Source organism: Watersipora subatra, chromosome 7 (genome assembly GCF_963576615.1).
Source record: "Watersipora subatra chromosome 7, tzWatSuba1.1, whole genome shotgun sequence".
Taxonomy (NCBI): Eukaryota; Metazoa; Bryozoa; class Gymnolaemata; order Cheilostomatida; family Watersiporidae; genus Watersipora; species Watersipora subatra.
In genome coordinates this window covers 4,099,003-4,126,691 of record NC_088714.1, presented here as the reverse complement: position 1 = coordinate 4,126,691, position 27,689 = coordinate 4,099,003, and the positions used below count along the sequence as shown (strand labels likewise).

Genomic DNA, 27,689 nt, shown 5'->3' with positions numbered 1-27,689 from the left:
GGTTTAACACTCAGTGTTGTTGTTTGACTGCCCTGTGGAGAGTAAAAGGAACCGGCAGTTTCTTTCACAATACATGTACTTGTGATTTCATATTATGTTTCCAACTGTCCAAATTACATAATATCATAATGACCACTAATACTTGAGTTCAAATATTATAAACCCTTAGCATATGCTTTTGAAGATGCTCATGACTAACCTTTAAATCACAGGCTAGCTTTTACTGTACTCTGAACTTCATTTCATGTAAGAAAACTGGTGAATAGTAATTGCCTAAGTAAAATAAAAAAGGGTTGAAATAATATGAATGCTAATATTATTATATTATTAAATATTATTCCAAAATAAAGAACAAAAATATTTCATAGAAAACACTAACTGAAAAGATTAAGTTTCGAGAGTTGTTAAAGGTTAAGACAGCCGCAAAAGTAGACCAGCGTATGAGAAGTAGACCAGCACAGCGTATGAGAAGTAGACCAGCACAGCGTATGAGAAGTAGACCAGCACAGCGTATGAGAAGTAGACCAGCACAGCGTATGAGAAGTAGACCAGCACAGCGTATGAGAAGTAGACCAGCACAGCGTATGAGAAGTAGACCAGCACAGCGTATGAGAAGTAGACCAGCACAGCGTATGAGAAGTAGACCAGCACAGCGTATGAGAAGTAGACCAGCACAGCGTATGAGAAGTAGACCAGCACAGCGTATGAGAAGTAGACCAGCACAGCGTATGAGAAGTAGACCAGCACAGCGTATGAGAAGTAGACCAGCACAGCGTATGAGAAGTAGACCAGCACAGCGTATGAGAAGTAGACCAGCACAGCGTATGAGAAGTAGACCAGCACAGCGTATGAGAAGTAGACCAGCACAGCGTATGAGAAGTAGACCAGCACAGCGTATGAGAAGTAGACCAGCACAGCGTACGAGAGGTAGACCAGCACAGCGTACGAGAAGTAGACCAGCACAGCGTACGAGAAGTAGACCAGCACAGCGTATGAGAAGTAGACCAGCACAGCGTATGAGAAGTAGACCAGCACAGCGTATGAGAAGTAGACCAGCACAGCGTATGAGAAGTAGACCAGCACAGCGTATGAGAAGTAGACCAGCACAGCGTATGAGAAGTAGACCAGCACAGCGTATGAGAAGTAGACCAGCACAGCGTATGAGAAGTAGACCAGCACAGCGTATGAGAAGTAGACCAGCACAGCGTATGAGAAGTAGACCAGCACAGCGTATGAGAAGTAGACCAGCACAGCGTATGAGAAGTAGACCAGCACAGCGTATGAGAAGTAGACCAGCACAGCGTATGAGAAGAAATGCACATTTCTGTTGTTATTTAAGTAAAGTAACTGTTTACTCATTTACTAGTTGGAAGCAAAACAAAACATTGAAAAGTAGAAGATAAGACAGTCATCATTGAACAAAGTTTTGTAAAAGGTGAGCATTGCAAACAGGCGATAAAAGAAATGGAATCACTAATAAAGAAGAACTTAAGATAGAGTGACGCTCTTTCAGGATATTTTGAAGAATCCCTGCCTGATGTTCCCTGAGGCTTCAAGTCTACACCATCAAATTTTTTTTAGTGCCTGACAACTGCACTAGCAAAACTTTTCTCACAGCTCCAACTTGCGCCAACTCAAAATGCAAGCAACGGTTCTATTCAAAGTAAACATTAGATGTAATTACATGACGTCTTTACCATTGATTGGTTGCTAGGCCATAACTAGGTACAGCATGGCATGCATACTCACATTTCTAATCAAATTGAGACTGCTTAAGCCTGTTGTATTAGATTCCAGACCCTGATAGCCTATTAATTTAGACCAATTCACTAAGCCTAGCAGTAAAATTTTATTTAAAATATTTGTCTGCTTCTATCTTTTATCTCCCTAAACAATTTGCAGCACCCTGGCACACATGTGTGTCTAGCAAGCAGTAATTGTAAAGCTTATAGCTGCTATTCTCTGAAGCATCGGATGTAAGTAGTGGCCAGACTAAGAAAAGAAAACTCTTGGTTACATATCGTGTACCAAAGTAAATATCTTTCAGTCACTCAAAACATTGCATGTAATTTGTATTAAGTTTCCATATGAACTATCCAACCTACACTTATCTGACCTATTCAACCTGCATAATTTAAACCTTTGCTCTCTAAAATAGTATTCACACTGTAGACCAATGTGATCATATTTTAGATCATATGGTGATCGTTTGTTTTGTTGGTTGACAAAATAAATTTCTCGGAATTGAAACTAAACCCTATGAAGCAATAAACCTAGCTTTTCTGAGCTTTTTCTGAGTTTTGCTTGATTTCAATTTAACAGTTTGACCAGAAAAGATCCTTGAAGATCCTTTCACATTTTCACATATGGTGAACTTAATTACAAATGTATGTGAAACAAATTGATGAATGCCTGGTTTTGTATGGGTAATACAAACAGATTATAAACACTGGCAGGTAATGTAATTGTCATTGTCTATGTTGACTGAGCCAATGGTAAAATTAGCAGATTGGCTAATATGAGTAACTTAAGCTAGTAACTTAGGCTTATTTATATTGCTAAACTTACTATAATAAGAGCTGTTTAACTATGAGCCGTGAAGCCAGCTCGTGTGACATTACGCGTCACACAACGCCATTGTGCATGTTTTTCTGCATATACACCTGTAATGGAGGTCATCAGGAACTATTATTTCGCTATTTGCAGGCTTTCCGTAATCTGCTCATAAACTGGCTGTGCATAATTATCTTGCTGTTCGTTAGGCAACTCATAGTTTACAACACAAGCTAAGAATTAACCTTTGCCTGCCATATAAAAGCACACCTTGCCACAGTTGGGAACAGGACAAAGAAGAACTTCAGCACAGAAGCACTCGTTCTCACTCACACTACGCTGTTAGTAATGATATATGTGCTCATCTGTATGGACAGATAATTAGAGGTACAGAGGCTTCATTTGGTTTGTTCATACATTCACTTTGTTTTGTTTTATGTACATACTATATAGCTGCACTCATTATGGACATTTTCTTCGTCGTTTTACGGTCAACGAAATAAACGTATACACACTCATTCCAAGCATCAGTCATACTCACTTGGCAAATCCATACAAGACGTAACAGTAAAACTCTATCTGTGAACATCAATGGAGAGCAGGACAATCGGCAACATTGTGCGCTTGGACGGCATATCCAGGCCAGTCACACAAACACTATCTGATGCTGAGTAGAGTTGCCTATTGATGTTACGTCAACCCAAGCATATGCTAAAACTCTACTCAGCTAGCCAGGAGAATGCATTCCTTCTCGAGTAGCTAACTCAAACACACAGAACATATACTATACCCAAATCAGGTAAACTAGCTTGGTTTACAACATTGGAAAAACTCTTTATAGACAGTATTTTAAACTGGAGTGTAGTGAATTTTAAAACTGATCTTCAGCAAAACAGATTGAACTTTACGGGCGAGAAGGCAACATTAGTAACGAGGCTTCAGAATTTTTACGCTCAAAGATTTGCTTTTTCACCTCAATCACATCCATCTCATTACGACAGTGGACAGAAGGAAAGCTATCTTACAATGAACCAAGCTTCCCAGGAGTTACCTTCTCACCATATAATGACAAGTCGACATGAAGCCACAAACTCTGACAATCAACAGACCTGCAACGAAATCAGCAAACCTGTGTCTTTTCAGGTGGACCTTTCACAGGCTAGTCTACCGTTGAGCACGACAGGAAACACTGCCTCAGTGTCTCTAAGATTCAGTCAGCCAGCTACCCCATTTCTAGATTTCATTAATTCTCATGCATCCCTAATGTCTCCGACCATTTTTTAGTCACAAGCAGCTTTATCCCTGGCAAACAATCAATCTAGCGTAACTCCAATGTTCTACGAAGCAGTCCAGCCGTATTCAACTTCGATGCTTCTTCTCTGTCATCAGTCGCAAAAAAACTGGAAGAAACAGAGTCCATCAAATCATATCAAATAGATACGATGACTCAAGAAGCTAGTCGGCCTCATTTTTACTTGTCGCATGCAAGTTTTTCTGCAAGAAATCAGAAACAGACAACTTCACCACTGTTCGAGCAAAGGTCTGTGAATCAAACTGAAGGCAGCCAAATGGGTTTAGACCAGCAAGCAATGTCACTTGTAGAAGCTTGTAATTTATCATTGAGAACACCAGGACACACTCATATTCCAGTGTGTAACCGGTACCACACTCAGACTAGACAACCAGATACTTGCCCATCTCATGTGAGTAGTATCACCAATTCCTTACAGCCTAACATACACCACACTGGCTCATCCATCGCTGCTGCCAGCTTACCCATCGCACAGGCTTTAGCAGCATTATCTGAATCTGAGGAGTTGAGCTCTTTGGATCATCAGCTAAAAATTCTCCGTATGAAGGAAGAAATCCGTACAGTACAACATCGACTAAGTATACCTCCTGAGCAACTTCACTTAGTTGATCTACAACAAACAAGTATGCAAGCCAATTCTAAGGTCAATAGTGTCTTGTTGCTAATAAAAAGATCTGTAGATATAAACAGTCTACTTCCAGCAAAGCCAACCATTTTCTCTGGAAACCCCCTTGAGTACCCTCAGTGGAAATCGGCCTTTGACTTGCTAATTGAAGAAAAAGACCTTTCCCTAGCACAGAAGCTGTCTCATCTGCAAACCTATGTCAGCAGTAAAGTACTAAAATGTGTACAAGGATACATCATGTTCAGTACTGCTGAAGCATATACAGAGACCAGAAAAACAGTGGACGAACGATACGGCGATCTTTTTGAAATTGCTGATGCTTTCAGGAACCGACTAGACTCTTAGCCAAAAATCAGTGCCCAAATCCCGACAACCTTAGAGAATATTCTGATTTTCTCAAACAATCAAAGCTAGCCATGTCAAAGATTAATGAATTAGAACGTCTCAATGATCCGCGAGAATTAAGAAACTTTGTGATTTGTCTCCCCAGTCACCTAGTCAATAGATGAAGCCGCAAAGCCGGATTTCGCAAAATTGAAGAAAAGCGAAACACAGTTTTCTCTGAATATGCAGACTTCGTTATGAAAGAGGCTGTCCTTGCCTGTGATAAGACTACCTCATTTGATGCCCTAATAGACAGGAAGAGCAACTCGAGATCTCAGACTACCAAACCAGAGAAATCCCACAACTTCCTTGCTCATGTCACAGATGTGGATGAGGTAAGTCTCACTAACACTCATGATGAAAGTCCTGTGTTGTACTGCCTTTTCTGCAATCTTCGTGGTTCACATGACACTACGGTTTGCAGAAAGCTGTCTAAACTCTTAAATGATGAACAACAAACCTTTTTCAGCAGAAAAAGTCTGTTTCAATTGTTTGAAACCAGGGCATATCATGGCTGAGTGCCTTGAAATAGTCATCTGCCAACAAAAGGTCTGTAGTGAAAGGCACTCAACCTGTACACATAAATACAGAAGGTCAAAACCAGCAAACGCCAATGACAAGCCCAAACTAAAACCGCCATCTGCCCAGGTCAATACCACTCAATGCGAATCAAATACAGTAAATTCAGAAATACATGACCCCAAATTAACGGATATTGGCAGCATACCACAGAAAAGGACCATCTCACTTACTACTATGATTGTTCCTGTATATTTGTCTTCAGCCGAGGACCCAAACAAGGAAATACTTACATTTGCGCTCTTGGACACAATGGTGAACACCTCAATCATCCTTGATGACATTTGGGACACTCTTGCTACCCATAAAACAAGAAAACAGCTGAAGATATCTACAGTCACCACACGCAGACAAGTACAATGGTACAATGAAATTTTAAACTTGCGAGTCCGAGCATTTAATTCTTGCAAATCTGTTGTCATCGCTATACCAAAGGCATACTCACAAAGCTCAAATCTAGCAGACAGATGTCACATTCCTACACCACAAACAGCAGGTCAATGGGAACACCTCAGGCACATTAAGAGGTACCTCACACCACTGCAAGATTATGAAATAGGACTCATAATAGGCTACAACTGCTCAGCCGCATCTCTCCCCCTCACCACCATTTGGAACAAATCTAACTTCGCGCTACCCTGTGCAGTCAAGACGCAGCTGGGCTGGTCAATCATTGGCGATCAACTGGCTTCTGATGCTAGCTATTATATTCACCGAATCGGAACATAAGAGCTCACCAAGGATGAGGTAATAGCTTGCTTAGAGGATGATCTCTCTGTGATCCATGGTACCCCTCGTATGTCTCAGCATGATTTCCTGTTCTTAAAAAAGATGGAAACCTCCATAAAACAGATAGACAGCCTTTACACCATGCCACTCCCATTCAAAACACAACCAAACAACCACAATTACACCCTAAGGAGATTCAAAGGACTAAACTTACGGCTCAACAAAAATCCTGCATTAAAGAGCAAGTACTTTGAGTTCATCCAAGATATTATCTCAAACGAAAAAGCAGAGCCAGTTCAAGATTTGAATGAGCCTGAATGGTACATTCCCCATCACGGTGTCACTCATCCGTTAAAACTCGGAGTGGTATTTGACTATAGTGCAACATTCCGCGGCTATTCCTTGAACCAACTGCTTCTGCAAGGTCCTGATCTCAACAATAGTCTGACAGGTCTGCTGTGTTGGTTTCGGGAAGACAAAGTTGCAGTCACGTGTGACATCAAAAGGATGTTTCATCAGTTTTGAGTAGACCAACCAGACAGAAAATACCTTTGTTTCCAATGGTATAAGCATAACTCAGCGGATATTATGGACTATCAAATAAATGTTTATCCCTTTGGTGTTGTATCGTCTCCAAGCTGTGCAATTTTTGGCTTGACAAAGCTGGCAGAGGATAACAAAAAGAATTTCTCCCAAGCTGCAAAATTTATTCAGCAAAATTTCTAGGTTGATGACGGCTTGGTCAGTGTTCCCACAGCTGAGGATGCAGTGAGTCCCATGTCAGAGACCAAGAAAATGATGGCACGGGGCAACCTGGTTCTCCATAAGTTTCTGTCAAATAATGATGCAGTATCTAAAAGTCTGGGATATGAAAACCCAACAAACAAGGTAATCACGCCAGATTTGAGTACGGAGAGAGCCCTTGGACTATGCTGGGATATCACACAAGATGTGTTTGAATTTTTAAAGGCCGACATAAAGTCTTGCACCAGACGTGGTATACTCTCCACTATCGCTTCGGCGTTCGATCCACTTGGATTTCTCACTCCAATCACCTTGAAAAGAAAACTACTACTTCAATCCCTTTGTCACGACAGAGTTGGGTGGGATGAACCACTGACTACCAAATGACTGGCTGGATCAGCTGGAAGGAAAGCGCTAATGACCTTATTTCTTTCAAGGTCCAGGCAATGTTACTTAACTCCAAAATTTACCAATAACTATAGAGCAGAACTTCACACATTTAGCGATGCTTCCACCGTAGCATACAGTGTCTGTAGTTACCTACGTCTATTAGACAGTACCACTGACAAGGTCGCTGTGTCCCTAATAATGGGTAAATCAAGAGTAGCACCCAAAAGAGCTGTAACGATCCCATGTCTGGAGCTACAGGCAGCCACACTAGCGGTCAAGGTTGCAGACTTAATCAAAACAGAGCTCGACTACCGAAATCTCACACACTATTTCTGGACCTACTTCAAAACCGTACTCGATTACATCAACAATGATTCAAAAGGATTTCACGTCTTTGTGTGTAACCGAGTCGAGAAGATCAGAGACTCGACTGATATCACTGACTGGAGGTATGTCTGCACAGAAGAAACCCCTGCAGATTTGGCATCACGTAGAGAAAAAATTCAAAATATTACAAGTTCTTGGTTGAATGGGCCAAGTTTTCTTAATCAGCCAGACTTCAGACCTACCCCCGCAACCCACAATATACACACTAAATAATGAGAATCTCGAGATCAAGAATGTTTTCATCCATACTACAACCCCAAGAATATTGGAGAAGACTAGTTAACAATCTCGAAAAATGGAGTTCCTGGATCAAGATTACCAGAATTGTCAGCGATGTTGCCATATTCATCACTGCCTATCAAAAACCAAGTTAACAGATAGTTCCCCAGAGGGCAAACTAGTTTTCAATACGATACTCAAGGTGGTACAACAGCACTATCTCGCAAACGAGCTGCTGCTCCTCACAGGGAAAGCCAAGCTTCCAAAATCAACGACATTGTCCAGTTTAGACCCATTTTTAGATGAGTGTGGAGTCATTAGAGTAGGTGGTTGCCTGAGAGACTCTCTTGCATGTTATGAAGTCTGGCATCCTGCCATTCTGCCAAGGAAATCTCAAGTCACAAAAGCCTTTTCCTATTTCAAACATGTAGAAGCTGCTCATCAAGGACGTGCCACGACAGTAATGCTCTCTGTGCGGCAGGAGTATACCTGGTGGGTAGAAAAAGAAAAACGTAAGCAACCATGATTCACCACTGCATCAAGTGCACTAAACTGCGAGGAAATCCAGTTGGTCAGAAAATAGCCAACTTACCCCAATGTCGAACAGAACCAGAGGCGCCATGTACGCACACTGGAGTCGACGTGTTTGGTGCATTCAAAGTTAAGGATAATCGTAACAAAAGCAAGCGATATGGTTTGCTGTTTACTTGTATGGCAAGCAGAGCAGTACACCTCGAAGTGTTAGAGGACATGACCCCTGATTGCTATATCAACTCATTACACAGTTTTTTGGCAATACGTGGCCCTGTTTCGGTCTTATACTCCGACAATGGAACTAACTTCATTAGAGCCAGCAACGAGTTTGAAAAATTGGCAAAAGAGCTATCTGGACCTCGAATCAAGGAGTACCTGAGCACTAAGCAGTGCTCTTTCAGCTTCAGTACTCCAACCGCAAACTACATGGGAGGAACATAGGAGCGTATGATTCGCACTGTCAGGAATGTTCTTAAAGGTTTGCTTATAGAATCCAACACTAGTCGGATTGACACGTCCAGTCTTTGTACACGACTATACGAGTGCATATATATAGTAAATTCAAGACCTCTTACTACCACTACACTCCACTCAGATCAAAATTTTGAACCAATCCCATTGACTCCCAACAACTTGTAGACAATGAAAAATAAAAATCCCTTACCACCACCAGGCTCCTTTACTCCACCAGACATTTACAGCCTCAAGCGATGGAGGCGGGTGCAGTATCTGACTGAGCAATTCTGGTCTAGGTAAAAATTGGAGTATCTTCAGAATTTACAGAAAAGACAAAAGTGGAAAAATGCCAAAATCAACCTCAAGCTTGGAGATGTGGTAATAGTTATGGACAATGAGCTACCTCGATGCAACTAGCAAATAGGGAGAGTAACTGAAGCACAAACCAACAGTGATGGCTATATGAGGCATGCGACCTTGCAAACGCCCAAAAATAAACTGAAGAGACCAACAAACATACTAACGGACCAACGGCAAACATTGAGGTTTATATGTGTAGATAGGTGGAATTATGTCTCATATCAGACTATTTCTTAAATGATTAAAGAACACAAAAAAAGATTTCCCAATTGCGATCTTGTTATTAGTCTACTATTGAAATTCTAGTGAAAGGGTAGAACAGCGTTTTGTACCTCAACTAATAAAGGGTAGGCCCATAGCAAGTGTTTGTCGTCTCAGATACTAAATAATAAATTTTATCAAAAATACGCCAAAGCATAACTAGTACAGTAACAAAAATAATGCTATACTAGCTCTTTGTTATAGCACCACTTTCTTTATAGTAAAAATTGCTGCACCCATTCACCAACAATCATCTTACTTTTTACACAGTTAAGGAAATAAAATAGTGCAGTTGAAAAGTGAAAGTTCTTGAATGTTTTGGAAATGAATTAGGCATCAAATTTTTTGGCATTGATTCCAGTAGTCAATTTCAGTTGGTTCCTTGCAATTTTTGAGACCAGAACAGCAGAGCACCAGCAAGAATACGTCAATCACTAGAGAATCAAGTGGAAAACAAATAGTACGCTATTACGAGCTATTCTGAGTGGCAACTGTGTGGTATAATTTTAAGACTTTGGCTACACACATAAGGAAGTATGTGAACTAGATAACTACTGTATACAAAAAGTTTAGCGTATGTTAGTTTTGTCATAATTTCCAGGTGTAACATGTGCCTGCTGTTGCAGGTTTAGCATGTGCCTGCTGTTGCAGGTTTGGCATGTGCCTGCTGTAAATTACAGTGCATGGCTTACTTCATTTTTATCACTGAGTAGATATACTCAGCCAGTCGTCTCAGCCAAAATTCTTGAGGGTTTTTTTGCATCAGTTTTGTACCCTACATAAAATTTATTTTTTATAGAAGATTCCATCTTTGGATATGCATGTCCAGGCCTCAGGATCAATGGCAAAGTCTTTCAGACCTCATTAGAGGACGTCATTAGAGTAAAGGTGTGGTCTGCCTGTTGCCCGATTTCTACATTTCAGCATATCAAGTAAGATCACCTGCAAAACTATTTTAGCAAGCATGCAGCTCACAGAGCTTGGCTAACCAAGTCAAATAAACCTGAGCGGCAAAGCAAGAAGCCAAGAGCCAGTCTGCTTGAAAATCCTTTCATTAATCATCTTATCATTTTAGGTTTATCCTAGAATGAATCTGACGTTCCTATTGTGAAACTCAAAGGCCGGTTATTTCTTTGAAAGGTGTACAGCAATACAGGCTTCATAGACTCAAAGTGAGAATTTGACACCAACATAGTGGTTGTGGCAGACACATCTGACAAGTTTGTCAAAGGTTGCCAAAGTATTGGTTTAGCTTTAGTATTGGTGAGCTTACTCAGGATCTGTAAATTCATTCATACATTTTCAAGTTCAGTATAATTAAACACTTGAGAAAAAGGATCGGGCATTAACTGAAGGTCATTTATGGAGAACGCATCATGCTGAGCGGCATCGCCTATGTATAGGTTTTCAATTATGAGTATTTATGTAGGTTTTAAGTAGTTTTTGAAATGAGCCACATTGAAGAAGCTTTTTGTGTCATTTTTTGTCATTTTGTGTCAGTAAAGATGTCAAATGGTGAATATAGGTTCTGACGCGTGACTTCGAGTAAATACAAGAAGTAGATTTAAAAAATGGTTAAAGCAAAGACACCCTTTTCTACAAAGAAGCATTCAAAAATTCACCCTCACACTGGGCACACCGTTGCATATATGTTTCTTGGACTATTAATGTTGTTGCCGACAAGGGAATACTATGTCAGTCATCAGTGAGTTTGACCAAAGCCATCGTTGTGATTACAGTAAATGTTTACACTCTGCACTAAGTCCTTTTCAAATTGGCATTCGTATGACCCAGAAGGAAGGATATATATGAAACTTTTGGCTTAGGAGGTACAGACCATGTAGATTATGATAAATAGTGCAGGCATTCAATGACTTTATGAGCTACAAGATGAGACCTTTACATAGATTTTAGACCTTAGATTTTTTAGTGTGAGGCAGAATGGAAGCCCTATTGAGAAGATTGAAATTAAGCTTAGAACCCAAGCAAGATTATGGAGATTTTATGCTCTCACCAATGATTTAACCTGTCATGTATTGATACAAGAACCACATGACATGAAACTAAAAGATGAATTGCTGCTAAAAGCATATCAAGGGCCCTTATACTTGATTTAATTATCAAAATGATAAGAGAGAATGCTATAGCAGCATCACACATAAAGGGGTTAGGAGGCGCATCAGTTTCAGAGACAGTGGACATCATGAGTTGGTGACGAACACAAGGAACATTCGCCAAGCAAAAAACTTACAAAAGCTGATTTTAATGCAAAATATCCTTGATTTTTGTGCTAAAAGACACGGATAAGGAGAGTCTAACTGTCTAGCTTATGAAGCCATCTACGGATATTGTCAAAAAAATCACTGTAAGAAAGCCTGCAAGCAGAAGGACGCAGATGAGGCAAAATCTGATGTCCAACTGGCCTCTAGTAGACCAGACAATAACTGAGGGTCCAAGGAACTACTTTCAATTGAGCGACTGATGGTGAGCAAAGTCGAGTAGAGGTTGTTAATATTGCCGACTCACGGACAATACAAAATTAACTATCAACTACGCACTACTGTGGTTTGATGTGCGACGACATATAACAACTATGAGAAGCTTTGACGAAAAAAATAGTGGCGCAATATGATGAAATGCTGATGCTTCGCTGTGGAAAAACACTCGCCTAATTTGGAAAAATGTCAGAAGAATTGGATTTAAAATTCTCAAAACTGACAGCCGCCCATACTCAGTCAAATGAACCAATGTAGGCTTAAATACAGGTATAATACAAATAAATGACACTGCTGATGCAGTATAGATGTGTCCCAGAATTGTAAGAGAGCATCAACGCATGATGCCCCCTTCAAAGGACTTCTAAAAAATAATCTAGCTAATATCGAGTGCATGAGACAAAAGATGGTATCAAACCAGACTCAGATAAAGTTCAGGGCCTGAAGGACATGCTCGCGAGAACTGGCCTAACAGAAGTCAAGAGATTCATTGCACCAGGCCAATGCCTCTCTGAATTCATACACCATCTTTCATTGCCAATCGAAAAGCTGAAAAAGGTTGGTAAAAAGCCAAAAGAAAATCAAAATTTCAATTTGGTAAAAAGAGAAAAGCTTTCCATAGTCTGAAGCGCACCATCAGTGATGAAACTCTTCTACAATAGTATGACTTAAACAGGCCTGCTGTCATTGAATGTGATGCAAGAACTGAAGGCCTATGAGCAGTGCTAACTCAAGAAGGTAAAGCAATAAGGTTTGCATCCAGAGCACTTACACAGACCAAAGAGAAATATTATTCTTTGAAGCTTGAATGCTTAGAAGTAATAATTGCGCTCAACAAATTCAGCCTATAGATAAACAGCAAAAAACGAGATTCTCAGACCACAGACTGCTGGAATGCATATTCAAGGACATGGAGAAATCTCTGCTCAAACTACAAAAAATGCTGTTATCCCTACAGGGATATGAATTTGGCCTAAAATACAGTCAGCAAAACAGCGGATAGAAGCAGATAAGTTATCAAGGTCTCTTGCAGAGGCAATCAGCTCAACTGCTGATCAAAAGAAGTTAAAGATTGAAATATTCCTTGCCGACGTTTATGATAATGAATCAGAGAAATTTACCGATATCTCAGATGGAAAATTTCTGAGAATAAGAACAAATTGAGTGAATTATGATACTGCCTACTGAAAAAAATTGCTGACAGATGGTAAGCCGACCAAAAGTAACAAGTGTCATAGAGCGGTTAAAGACTTTTGGATGTTTAGAGGTTAAATCAATGAACAAAACGAACTCATTTTTAAAGCTCAGCGACACAAAATACCAACAAATATGATGAGAAATCAGTACAAATCCTCCATGGAGCATACCAGAGTTTAAATAGCATAATTCTTAGAGCTAGAGACATCGTCTACTGGCTGAGAATAATGGGAGCTTCACAAGAATTTGTTGAGATTCATCAAGCATGTCAGCTCAACAAGCCAGCTAACAGAAAGAAACTTAGGATGGCGCATGAGGCATCAACCTAGTAGCTCACCAAAGTAGAAACACTAGTCATGCACTACAATGTACGATATCAAACTGAGGGATGATGCAGCCAGCACTATACTTGGTGCTTGTAGAGATCTTTGCGAGATATGGCATGCCAATGGTTTTACATAGTGACAAGGCGGGATATTATGTGAGCTTGAAAATCAGAGTTTGCATCGGACTTGAGGCTTTAAAACATCACACCAATGCCCTACTATACACAAAACCATGGAAAATCAGAATCGGCTGTGAAGTTAGTGACGAATATAATCAAAACAGCTGAAAACCCATGGCGATATTAAAGTGGCGAGGCAGCTCCTACAAAGACAGAAATGCACTCTGGAAGATTGCAAACTACAGTACTACAACTACCAGAAGCAATAAAAGTCATGATTTAGACAACTTAAACGCAGCATGTAAGTGTTGCAAAGGACGACTGAAGCCTACGATAAAAATATCAGATAGATAAACAAGTGCATCAGGGACAAACAGTGTTATTACGAAAGGCTAATGACAGGGCAATCAAATGGAGACCAGCACAAATATTAGAGCTAGTGCCTAGCAGCTCATACCTTGTCCAGAATAAACCTTAAGAAATGTAGCGAGAAAAAACAAAAGAGACATTCAAGCACCACAAGAGCAACAAAAACTCGAAGAGTGTAGGTGAAGTGAAAGACTAGATACCTCAAACCTAGAGATTGACATAGAGCAGAGAATACTCCCTCTAATACCCACAGTGAGCAGGCAACTAAACCAGTAAAACTTTTACTTTACCACTACTAGAAACAAAGTGCAGTAGGAGTAAGCGTCTGGCATTCTCCTGCCCGCACACTCTCCACCAACCAATGTAAATATGTTATATGTGATGCAATCATCAAGAATTCTATACTAATACAGAATACTCAAAATATTTCTACTTGCATCACAATCTATACCTACCAATAAAAACAATCAGCCAAAAAATAGAAAGGAGAGGGGATGTAGACCAGATGACCTAGCCATAACCTGGGTGACATGAAGATGACATGGCTATAGTTACCTCTTTATGAAATAGAGCTACCTCCGAAAGCCATTTCCTAATGAAGTGCAAAATGAGAACCAGAGCTGAATAAAATCTATATCTCAGCAATCCACCTGTACGAGCTAAAAATCCTAAAAGTTTCCACATATAACAATGTTTATAACGTTTCGTCTCATTGTGCATTCGATTTGTCTAAGCAAAATTGAATCAGTTTCATAAATCTTCAACAGCGCTGTGCAAAACTCAATCATGTCTTAACTCTATTTGCATGTTCAATAACACACTTTTATTTTGTAGCGAAGTGGATTTTAGTTAGCAAGCAAATTGAGCAAGGTTGACCAATTCCTGACCCTGGGTTGTGATCAAAAAGATCACAATTTCAAACTTGCTACCAGTTTTAAAGGAAAAATATCACTTATTCCGGGTCCTGTCAATAAAAATGGCCAGAGAAGACGCAACTATTTTCTTGATGCAAAGTGGCAACCAGCCTTCTCAGAACAAGCCAAATTGGTGCAATCTAGAAGATTGCCAACTTAGTCCCCTAATTGAAGATGATGTGTGCCCAGGGCTGATACTCCCCCTAAAAGGCTCATTAGGTTCGGCCCAAAATCACGTTTTAGGGGGGCTTTCAGACCATGGGGCACTGTCAGTGAATTTGCTACTTTGGGGGGAGGGGTTTCCACAACCAAGCCAGTAAAAGGGCCCATGCTCATTAAGGTTTTATTCAGCCAAAGTAATACCAAGAAATTGCACCGAAATTCCAGTCTTCATTTTAATGCAGATTGCTGCTGCTTGCTTGCTGACTGGAAAGTAGGGGAAAAGAGACAATCGACACTGCATCATCTTAGCAACCCTTTAGCAATATACTCAGAATGAATGATATATTTATTTCATTGATATTCATTATGTTTTCCTTTGTAAATGAAAATGATGATCTGATGGTTGATGTTTGGAATCAGTTTTATCAACCCTTTTGCAGGCATGGCGACATTTTGTTGTTTTGCGATACTGACGTTAGTGGGCAGAGCGACGATTATGTCGCCACACGAACGGTTTTTATAAATTGATTTATGGTTAGCTAATTGCCTTTTTTTGTTTAACTTTTTACCAATAGTAAACTACAATATATTGGTCTCTGTTAGCAACAAAAAATAAGCCGTTTGCAGAAAAAAACGATCGTTCTTGCAATACTAAACAAACTAAAAACCCGAAATAAAAACGTATTTAAATTAAATTGGGAATTTTGTTTGTAGCTTTTTTCTGCTTTATTAATGCATGAATCATATTGGATGTTTAGCAGGGCGTGGAACCTGGGCGCCCTTTAGGAAACTACCAGTGTTTAAGGGGTGTATTTCAAATTGACCAACCAGGTGATTGGGTGTACAATATCAAATCTGGGCCTATCCAGTTGGGTGTTTCTTTCAGAGTATCAGCCCTGGGGGTGTGTGCTAGTGCACTGTAAATGCTGGCGCAATTTAGAAATTGATAGCCAGTTGAACTTTGTATAAAGATCCAGAGAAAGTTGTAGTTTGTCTTGTGCACAAAAATGAATATAAGCAAACATGTAAAAATCTTTATACACTAGTGGCAGGCCTTAACAAGTTCAAGAGGGTAAAGTGGATGCATCAACTATCTTAAGCCGCTAGTTTTATAAGAGTCACTATGATTTGTAGCTAGTAAAAAACAGGTTCACCCTCAACACATGATTATGCAATGGTTTGTTCTATTTTACACACATAATGATTACCCTACTCAAATGGAATAAATAAGGATATATATTTTTGTTTACCCCAGTCCACATCAGTAGCCATATTTGTTTAAGAACTGATTGTAATAGTATTAATTAAGTGCATGTGATATTTTAATGTTTTTAATAATTATCTTGCCAGGCCGCCTAGGACAGCCGCAGTAGAAGCGCGCGTAAGAAACGAGTAGATTAAAAAACACGAACTGAATTTAGATTCTGAGCACGCCTCGTATATTGTACCCCCTCCCCATGTTTGGCCAGTCTCTATCCTTGTTTTTTTTCTAATATGCTCTGACACTTGCTACAAGACCGGTACACACGTAATTGCTTGCGACACTTATCATTACGTTGTCCTAGCTATCATATCTATCTCAAGGCCATATCATGATATTGCACGCAGCACCGACCAGGGAGACACCACTCATGCCGTAGTATTAGATTTTGCAAAGGCCTTCGACAAAGTACCTCACCAACTCTTGATGAACAAGTTATCCAGTATATCTGACATAGATGATAAAATTCTTATGTGGATACATGACTTCCTAATGGCCAGAAAACAAAGGGTGGTGGTTGATGGACATAAATCCGATGAACTAGCTGTGACATCTGGAGTTCCACAGGGATCAGTGCTAGGTTCCACACTGTTTTTAGTTTATATTAATGACTTGCCCCAGCAAGTTGACTGTAATATTAGTTTATTTGCAGATGACACCTTAATATACCAACCCGTAAACTACCATGCTGATAAACAATGATTTCAGGTAAACATTAATGCCCTGGAATCATGGGCTAACAAATGGAAAATGCTATTTAATGTATCTAAGTGTTCTGTCATGGTTTTTAATGACAAAAATAACTCTCCCTCAGCTGAATACTTCCTAGACACTGAACAATTAGAAATAGTTGAAGAAACCAAATACCTAGGTGTTATCCTACAATCTAACCTGAAGTTTGACAAACATATAGACTCCAAAGCCAGAAGGGCGAGACAGCAGTTAGGCATGATTAAGCGTGTGCTATATGAAGCTCCTGAAAAAGCCAAACTCTTAGCATATACTAGTCTTTGCAGGCCACATATTGAGTATGCCTCCACTGTGTGGGACCCTTCTACTACGCTACTACAACGTGAACTTGAAATGGTGCAAAACAACGCACTATGTTTTATATGTAAACTGAAAAGAAAAGATAGCATCACCAAAGCTTTAGATACTTTAAATATGCAAACACTATGTGAAAGACGGAAGGTCAGTAGACAAAATCTGCTAATGCGACTCCTCTCCTCTGACCAGAATCACAACTCATTAATTACCACCTATGATGAATTAATGCAGGACTGAGTTAGTACGACTGTCACACGAGCTGCTGGAAGAGGCGATCCTCCTACTATATATGCAAGAACGTCTGTTTATCACAACAGCTTTTTACCAAAGACTGTTCGTGAATTTAAAAGCTGTACATCACATCAACAATAAACAATTAATTGCTAATATGGCAATAAATTACAATATTATCTAGTGTTAACAACTGCTCAACATATGAGGCGTGCTGCTTGCCGCAACCGGCTCTAGTACGTTCTATGAAGAAGATGTAAGATGTAAGGCCTAGCTCAAATGCTTGTGGTTACGAATAGCGATAATTATTATTAGGAATAGTCGTAAAATAAGTCTATGGGTTGTATAATATTTTTGTTTAGAAATATTTAAAATACATTGATACGCAGTAACTATAATAGCAGTATGTGAACTACGAACAGCCTTTTCCACTTTTATGATATCGATTTAAAACATTTAGAATTTTAGATGGACTCACTCCGAAATGCAGTCAATTCGAAACCTCTCACGCTTTCGCAGACTGGCAAGGCGACTGCAATAATATAGACTATCGTCGGAGGTTATCGAATTGAAAGTTTATTGTCCGTTTTCATGGCCCAGCCTTGTTTCTTTTATTTCCGCATCAGTCAGGTATGGATATGTCGAATGTAATAGATTTCACCGATAGAAGTGGCTCAATTTCGGGTTAGTATTCGATGTTGTTGTACATGTTCACAAAATCTATTTTGTAGCAATTTTGTTATTATATAGACACAACTTAAAGCACGTGCTATTTCTATGTTCCAACAGCGAAAGGTATTGGATTTCTTTATTAGGCATTTGTATCCTTATATGGTCATCGCCATCTTTGACTGTCGTAAAACATTTACGCGTTAATTATCACTGTATTCAAGTCTCGTCGTTCTATTTAAGTTTTTGATGAATGATTTTGTAGTAAAACGTGTTCACGTTTATTATGTCGCTGTTTTTATGACTAAAGAGTTTATAACAGTTAGAACTATTTACTTTTGCGCCATATCGGCGGTCAGTGTAACGTAATCCGATACACCAATAAAACGAAACTAACAGTGCCATCCAATCATACGCGCGTTGCAAATGCAATATATGGAGAAGTATGCCATTTGAGGAGCTTCGCTTAATAAGGGTGGTTTAGTTATAAGGAAAATACCTAAATATGAATACGTGCATTTTTCCTGCTAATGAAAGTCATGTATTCACTGAATTATCATCTTCAGATCCTCAGCTAGGACAACACGCTGCTCACAGGCCTGCATCTTCACATCCACAATCAATTGGAGCGCACCTGACAGCTGGGAGTTATGTCACCAATTCTCAATATCAAAAAGAGGACTCGGATAGTGACGATGACTGTCCATCTAAGCCCAAGTATGGGAAAAAGACAAGGGGAAGGGTGAAAGTGAGGATGCAGTTCATTAGTGACAAATTACGCAGATATACAACTTTCAGCAAACGAAAGACCGGCATCATGAAAAAGGTAAAGTCGATCAGTCAGTTTTATATGCAAGATTTATTATGTAATCGTGTTATATATATGTCGCTGAGCTACTTTTGTGGAATAAACGGATAAGAGCAAACAATTATTCTACAAAGTTAAGATAAATGTTCACTAGTATCTAGCTTCATGTAACATGAATCGCTGTAAAAAATTGTTTTTTTTTGTGTTATCATAACGAATTGATATATCTCACACTATGTTCATGTTGTGTATCAAATATGGCAGGCGTACGAGCTGTCGACGCTGACAGGCACACAGGTGATGTTGCTGGTTGCTAGTGAGACAGGACATGTCTATACTTTCGCTACCAAGAAACTCCAGCCAATGATAACTAGCGAAAGTGGCAAGGTATGAGACTAATATTTATGACTGCTTTAAGACCTCTTAAGATGAGTAGTGCCTTTGGCTAGATAATCTTTTTTAAATTATTAATGTTTAAAGAAATAAGTTCAAGCTTCTGGTACTTTCATCTACATGTATATTCATTCAAACCCAAGATGAGAATTAACAAAAAGTGTTAACATAACATGTAAATGGAACCGTGTGGTTTTTTTTTCAACGCCCAATTTGAGAGCTCCAGTTTTTACATTGCAGTGGTCTCAATCCTTCATACTTCGTATCATCAGTCCTGGCAGGTTGGATGTGTATAGTAGACAAGTTCTGGCAGGTTGGATGTGTATAATAATAGACAAGTCCTGGCAGGTTGGATGTGTATAATAGTAGACAAGTCCTGGCAGGTTGGATGTGTATAGTAGACAGGTCCTGGCAGGTTGGATGTGTATAATAGTAGACAAGTTGTTCTAATCCTGTGATTTTGTTTTTACACATCACTCTCATCATTGTTCAGTAGATCAGCAATTTTTAACCTATTTTGAGCCGCAGGGCATGTTTTAAATTACAAAATCCTGAGACGTGCCAACAAATAAAAGAAAAACAGAATGACACTTTAATGCAGTAATACATACTGTTGATAAATTTTTCAATGTATTTATACACTCACTTAGTGTGAAACTTTTGCCTGTTTCGATGAACACAGCATGGATATCTTCGTAGGAAGGATAAAAAGACATGAATCTCTTGACCAAAACGAAAAACGATTGTGCCAATCTGAAAAAAGAATCGCTCAATAGTGCTTGAACTCATCACCAACTGCACTAATAAGCTACCTTGCTGAGCTTCTGAATATTTGGATAAATACTTGTTTTCTATGCTTAATAACAGAAAAATCCAAGTGATGCGCAATGACCATTAATAACATAGACCAAGTTAAAAAAAGGACCGTTTGTTGATAATTTACCGCAGCGCGTATGCCGATCTCTCATGGCACACTGATTAAAAATCGCTGCAGTAGATTATATATTATTTGAATATACATGTAGGGTAGAGTATAAAATCTTTTGTTTCAATTCTTGTTATTTACAGCCTTATAGAGTGAGTCAACTCACCTGTTCTGCTGCACTTTATCAGACTATTTGGCCCTCTTGCTCCCCTTATAGCGGCATAAGCATCCTGTCTATGGAATGTTTATACTAACTGATCTTTAGAGCATTTATTTAGACAAGTATTGGAAGTAATTTCATAATATATATTGTATAATTATATACCATGTTATTTAGCTATATCAATGTCTACCTATATTATATATTGTATAATTATATACCATGTTATTTAGCTATATTAATGTCGACCTATATTTGATAAAAGTTGTCTGATAAACTGATCAAAACTTTCCCTTTTGTACTTGAGTCTATCTTTAGCTACATTTCTATTTTATCCAAGCTATTTGGGTTTTCCCCACAGGCACTCATACAGACATGTCTAAACTCGCCTGAGTCAGGTGCCATGACCCAGGAAGAGCTTGAGAAAGATCGCAGAATGAATCCAAATGGATTTGAAGAGACAGAATTGTGTTGCGCCGCTGCTATTGATGAAGATGATGGGACAGACAACAATGAGGTGAGGCGTTGATTCTGTCGGCTTGCTTGTTGATTGTTCGCTGAACATTGCCCGGAGCACTGTTCTGACTGATGGCATTAGGTTGGACTCAGACAAGTTTCACTTTGGATGTTTGACGCTATCTCATATGTCCATTTTGATGACAGTGCACTATGTCACAAGACACCGTTATAGCCTGGTACCCGTATCGCCTGTGAGACCTTGACAATACTCCTGTGCAGTAAAACGTTGCGGTGGTGTGAGATGCGATAGATTGTTTTAAAAGAAGCCTTCTTACGGCCAGACGATTACAGATTGTAGAGGTCATTCGGAAGTTGGCTACTCTCAGCAGAAGACTAAAGTTAAAGGTTTCATGTCAGCCATGACACCCTGATGGTGTGTACATCTTATTGGTTAAAAGGGTTGATATTATTCCAATGAGGAAGCAGCTCAACGTAGTATAATAGTCCAATTGGTTTCAAGTCAAGCTGCTAACAACATGGCAGCACACACTGGCAGCATGCTCCGACAGCGCACAGTGACTGAATACTCTGACAGCAAGCTCTGGAAGCATGCTCTAGATGCATGCTCTGGCAGCCCACACTGGCATCATACACTGGCAAAACAATCATTAATGCTCCAATAACAACTAGAAGTCAGACATCTTTTCTAATGTGTTAATAATTTTTTTCTCCAAAAATGATTCGTTTTCATTTGATACAGCAATCTTTAATGTAACACTACAGCGGTACTGATTACAATGTTGTGCTAAAGCTACAGAGACATCATGTGCAGTGTGAATATACACATATGTGTAAATATTACACAAGGCTGACAACTCCGAACAAGGCCTTGTGTGAATATACACAAGGCCGACAACTCCGAACTAGGCGTACACGAGTTGCTCTTCTCTTCAAAGACGGCTTGTTTAAAGGGGTCTGTAGTCATCAGGCCCCGTCCTGCCCTTGGTGGTAAGAAAGCGCGCAAGGAGCTCTATAAGTCGGTGCAGCGTGGCCTCCCGGCGGACTATAAGATCATGTCCGACCGCATATTTCGTGGCACGTATGCACAAGAGGAGGCTTCCATCCCTTCCAGCGCTGAGCGCTTCTGGTAAGACATCTTTCAGAAAGACTCGGTGCCCAACAATAGGCAGCCAGTATCGAGTAAGATTTATTACTCATGAGCTACTAAAACCCATCTCTAAGGATGAGGTTGAGAGTGTCTTTTCTTAGAACGGAAAGGGATCACCGGGTGTTGATGGATACAGCTGGAAAGGCCTGAAGAAGATTAAGGTTGAACCTGTTGTCAGCGTTTATCCTTCTTCAGGTCCTTCCAGCTGTATCCATCAACACTCTACTATTTACTATTAGAGTAAGTAGTAACTCTACCACTTACTCTGGTGTATGCTTCATATACAGAATCTTTGATTTGGAGCATTAATTAGTTTCAATGTAGATAAAACCAGCTTTTTTTATAGTCTGGCAACTTCCTAAGTCCTAAATACATACATAGGATAGCTAGTTAAATCAATTGGGCTTATGATGTGTAAATGAAATCTGTGTGCACCAGATGGTCATGGCACCTTTTAATCTTATTTAAAATCAACTCTTGTTTAACAACTTCTGTATTTATAATGTATTCACCCCCCAAATGACTGTTAGTAGTTCAATTATTGTGATTGCTAATTAAAGTTAAACACTCAACTTGCAACTTTTGTTATACTCATGCCACCTATAACTCGGGAGCTGGGCATAATGTAATAGGTAATAGAGCAAGGTTACCATTTAATAGTATCTATCTGGTTCCTGTGTTATGGTAAAAGTGTATGAAACCTTTTGTCATTTTGGTTTTTTAATTAAATTTCATGCGGGTGACAGATGCGTGCTGAGTTGAATTAGTTTATCCAAAGCAAAACATTTGAGTAAATTCCTTGTTGCATTCATATTGAAGAAGGAATTCCATTTCACAAACAAGAAACAATTGTAAAAATACATTAGGAATGTAGCATGTTAGAAGCAAAACCGAAAACATTTTTAAATTCTGAGTTTATTCGCTACTATAAAAGAAGCATTATAAAGTTACACCCTTTGGGACTCGTGATAAAGGTACTTACACCCGTTGTAACTCATTATAAAGGTACGTACACACTTTAGGATTTGTTATGAAAGTACCTACACACTTAGGGACTTGTTATGAAGGTACCTGCACACTTTGAGACTCATAAAGATACCTACACTCTTTAAGACGCATTATAAAGAGACTTACACTCTTTCGGGCTTGTTATAAAGGTATCTACACCCTTTGGAGGCTTGTTATAAAATAATTTATATCTTTTGTGATTTGTTATAAAGCTACTTACACTCTTTGTGATTCACTATGAAGGGACCTACACCCTTTAGGACTGGCTATAAAGTGGTTTACGCTTTTTGTGACTCATTATAAAGTGATTTACACCCTTTGTGACTCATTATAAAGTGACTTACACCCTTTGTGACGAAATTTTAGTCATTTATCTGGTTGCATTCGTTACTCTGTTGTAAAGTTTTGGAGAGTTCGTTGCTTTAGGAGCGTTTCTCTATAAAAGGTTTTGTGAGGTATTCAACCGACCACATTGAGCCTCACCTATGGGGGCAGACATGGACGTTTCGCTGCTGTTCTACATTCCTTCTTTACATCTGATAGCTTATGACCTTGAATGGTTTACAACAAGTAATGGTTTTACTTCTCCTTTCCTTCTTTATGTATTCAGGTGTTTTAGAACCTTCCTTCTTTAATATTGGCTGCATTAACTTGCGAGTAGTAGAATAACAATGGTTCACGTTTCTACTATCTGGCTCATCGCATGACTGAAGAGCAGACAAGACTATCGATCACCCTTGTTCAGATGTATGCAGTAGTTTTGTCATTGGGTTAAGAGGAAACAAATGCTGCCCTTTCATTCAAATATTTTTAGGCGTCAAAAAGCTTTTCACTTCCTCATTGGTGGCCATACCAGGCTATCGAAATTTAACAGCATCATATTTGATTGTGAAGTTAGCTCAGGAGTAATCTGATCTGATTTTTGTTTAGGTACATGAAATGTTTATGAATGGGGGAGAGTTGTCAGAGAGCCAGCCTGAACATGCTCAGCCTATCTCGTCAACTCCTAAAGATCTACGTGCACCACCTTCTACCACCTCTGTGAGCAGTACTTTTAACATACACACCATCATACCTCCGAGCTCAAATAGTGATGGTACGATGGGCAAGGTGACCAACCTTAGTATGCAAGTTCCACAGTCAACATCAATCCCTCAACGTGAGCTCCTTGACCTAATAGCATTAGCCTATGTAGAATGTTAGTCTGAGATTCAGTGCACCCATACTGAAGGTGTAAGAAGCATGCCCTTCTTCTGCGAGATCAAGACAAGCAATGGGTGATTCTGGCACCATTTTGATTGCTTGACTGTATTAGACAGTTTTTGCATCTATTTGCGTACCATAGGTTAGTCAGAACATTTCATAACGATGTTGGAGCATCACAGTATATCATATGTATGCATGTATATGCAAAATAGCTTATCATTTGTATCACGAACATAACAGCGTATCATTTGTATCACGAGCATAACAGCATATCATGTGTCAGTCACAGGGCATACCATATATGCATATCATGGAATATCATATATAGGCTACATGTATATGCACCTACTCCGTAGCCAATGACATAACCTGTTGCATTGTTTACTCAAAGGCTTTCTTCTACATTCAGATAACTTGATAAGTATTGCACTTCCTCTTTTACTAGTATCATATATCAGAACTACAGTATGTTCTCGCTCTACTACCAGTTGTTTAGGTTCATGTGGGTGTGTTATCTTTGCATAAGGAGTGTGCGTTTCTGCTCACCTATACTCTGTTATTCTTTTTCATTATCGTTGGTATTTATTTCGCAGTCAACATGTCTCTTGCCCAGCCACAATCTCACAACCTCTTTTCATCCGAGGGTAGTGACACGTCGGAACAAATGAACAGCCGTCCACAACTTCCTACGCTTGACTTCCAGTCCAATCGACAACTGCAGAGGCAGCAGGAGGAGCAGCAGCAGGAGATAGCAAGACTGACTCAGCTCAACGAGGAGCATCGACAGGTTTGAAATCTTCATATCAAAATTTGTAGTGTAGTAGCTGTCTTTGGTAATTGTCTCACCTACACGTAGAAGCTTAATGTCCACTGGGGTGACTGTTGAATAATGTCTACCGGTTTATGTCCCTGCATCTTACCCTCAGCTGTACAAGCCTCTATCGCTCTTGCAATCATAAGAATTTCAGGGGATTGTTGTGCTTTATAGTTATCTCCCCTGTATTATTATAACGAGTACACAAAAGAAATTCAGTTTTTAAAAAACTCTCATCAATATGCCATAGATTGATGCAATAAAGCTTTAGGTCTTTTGTTAGAAAATGTCATAAATGCCTATCTTTCATAATGGAAAGCTTTTAGAACAGCTCGTGAATATCATTCATTCTGCCGGAAAGCCTTTATAATGGCTCGCCTTAGTACCTATACAAAGCAGTGATCACGGATCACAGAGTTAATAAATCAACCCAAAATTTTACCGCAATAAATTTAGGATATCGGGTTATCATTTTGCTCAAAAACCGCCTGTTAGTTTTCTTTTTACTCAGAATTCACATCATAATATTGCAGTTTCCAACTGTTTTTGTTTTCAGTTTAGGATGGAAGAAAACAATTGTAAACAGCGACCTGAACTTATTTATGTTAGGGAAATTCTTCAACATCAGGTTGTTCAACACACATTCAACAGATCAGATCTTTCTAATAACTGTATTTTTATATTAGATAACCAGGGGTCCACGTTTATGGTCAAACTGCAAAAATGATAGCTTGTTCTTTTGTATCCGGTTTCACTAAACTACAAAAACTATTAAACATGGCTTTTGATTATCAAATGCATTTATTATGCTGTTTTCTGCTGATTCAAAAAAATTGAATTAAAGCTCTATGACCGAAACTAGCTTTAACAGCAAAAATACCGAAAGTACACCAGGAAAAAGCCTTTCGGCAACAATTAATTCCGCGAGAATGAGCAAAACATTTGGTAGCAAAAGTTAACCGGAAATAATCTAGGGTAGTACTTGTTGTCCTTGTACGCTGGTTCAGCAGCACGTCACTAAAATAAAGGATGTTTCTCAAGGCATCTTCTTTAGCACACTTTGTGTTTTTGCTATTGTAATGTGTCTAGCGTCGCTCTTTCCGTGGCTCTAACAGAGTTTAACTGTATTCTAGTCTTTGTGCTGACAATTGAAGTAATTTTACTGACGTATATTCATTAGCTTTTTTACCGGCGAGTCTTTTTGCAGCAACTACAAAGTTTACAAGGGACGCCATCGCAGGTTGTCCATCAGCTAGGTGCACAGTCTACGACCGAGATAGTCGGGACACCGCAGGTGGCTGTAGCAAAGCCAGCACTACTAACGGGTTAGTAGTACATGTTTTTCCATGTTGGATGACAACACAGTACAAGTGAAATATGAAGCTATCTATTTATGTCCTGTTAAAGTTCTGAAACTAGAAATACCTTTTAATATGCTCCGCTATGATTCTGATACTCTCGGATTCACAAAAGAGTATCATGCCGGAATGCTGCACGTGATTTCTAAGATATAATTGACATCCTTTTGGTTTTTATTACTCAGTTCATGTTTCATCGCTGTCTTATCAGCTATGCAAGCATTGGATAATTGTTGCGGCTTATGCAACTGTATCTAGGGTCTTGGAGTATAATAACAGTGCAACCTACAAATGTGTTTGTCTTGCCATTGTTCCTGCATGCGTAATTGAAAGTGTGAAAAGAAGATGAAGAGGGTCATTGAAAGACTTATTGCAGTTGGAGGTAGAGGCCAGGCTAGCAATGCTCTGCTCTATCATCCTCCAGAAAATCCAACTCTTGTTTATGCCGCTGCCCCCACCATTCCTAATCAGCTGACAGACGGAGTAGCCGTTGTGAACATTGTCACCTCTCAGCCTCAGAGCTACTCTACAGCCCAGGTTGGCACGATAGCTACCCCAGCCCCACCTCACTACATTACGATTCCAATATCGCAGTTAGCCAACAATCCTGTGGTAAGTGCTGTCCATAATTATATTTAGTTCAGCCTTCGGTCTTTTACCTTTTGGTTCTGTTGTCTTTTTGCTAAATGATAGTATGACCTCATTTTAGATGCTGCAGCAGGTAATATCGAGTCAGCAAGAGCTGGGCAATAAAACCTGACACGAGCTTTTCAATCAATGACAATCAGCTATATTTATTTCTCATGTTTCTGTATCGTTCTTCTTTATATTTATCAGTAACGCAACAAAGATTTTGCAAATAGATATTATATTCTTCTAATGCAATTAGAGAATTGATTACAGAATATTTATCATGGCTGCCAGGTGCCTCTTTGTAGCGCAATTTTCAGATATTTAATATCATCTCATTTTCTTTTATATTTTTATTATGCATATTAATTCCTTTGTGAACATAAAATGAAATGCAACTTGTTGAATGATATTTAATAATAGTGGGAATTTTCATG

At 39.3% G+C, this 27,689-nt stretch overlaps 4 protein-coding genes across 5 annotated transcripts; 3 read left to right on the top strand and 1 right to left on the bottom strand.

Annotated features, from left to right (window-relative positions):
• Positions 1 to 411: 411 nt before the first annotated feature.
• Positions 412 to 1,359, bottom strand: LOC137400349 (uncharacterized). Its single transcript, XM_068086678.1, has one exon. It carries the CDS (start codon positions 1,357 to 1,359, stop codon positions 412 to 414), a length of 948 nt encoding a protein of 315 aa, XP_067942779.1.
• Positions 1,360 to 7,514: 6,155 nt separating this feature from the next.
• Positions 7,515 to 7,916, top strand: LOC137399794 (uncharacterized). Its single transcript, XM_068086019.1, has one exon. The coding sequence runs from the start codon at positions 7,515 to 7,517 to the stop codon at positions 7,914 to 7,916; it is 402 nt and encodes a 133-aa protein (XP_067942120.1).
• Positions 7,917 to 8,444: 528 nt separating this feature from the next.
• LOC137399791 (uncharacterized) lies at positions 8,445 to 8,897 on the top strand. The gene has a single exon (XM_068086016.1). The coding sequence runs from the start codon at positions 8,445 to 8,447 to the stop codon at positions 8,895 to 8,897; it is 453 nt and encodes a 150-aa protein (XP_067942117.1).
• A 9,383-nt stretch (positions 8,898 to 18,280) lies between these two features.
• LOC137401252 (serum response factor-like) lies at positions 18,281 to 27,645 on the top strand. 2 transcript variants are annotated; one of them, XM_068087673.1, is made up of 9 exons: positions 18,281 to 18,338; positions 18,890 to 19,149; positions 19,396 to 19,518; positions 20,971 to 21,126; positions 24,175 to 24,403; positions 25,044 to 25,237; positions 26,472 to 26,589; positions 26,999 to 27,234; positions 27,332 to 27,645. In XM_068087673.1, the coding sequence occupies exons 1-9, from the start codon at positions 18,287 to 18,289 to the stop codon at positions 27,380 to 27,382; spliced, it is 1,419 nt and encodes a 472-aa protein (XP_067943774.1). In that variant the 5' UTR covers positions 18,281 to 18,286; the 3' UTR covers positions 27,383 to 27,645. The 2 variants fall into 2 exon arrangements, with proteins under 2 accessions (XP_067943774.1, XP_067943773.1); XM_068087672.1 differs by lacking the exon at positions 18,281 to 18,338 and having other exon boundaries at positions 18,790 to 19,149.
• Positions 27,646 to 27,689: the final 44 nt, after the last annotated feature.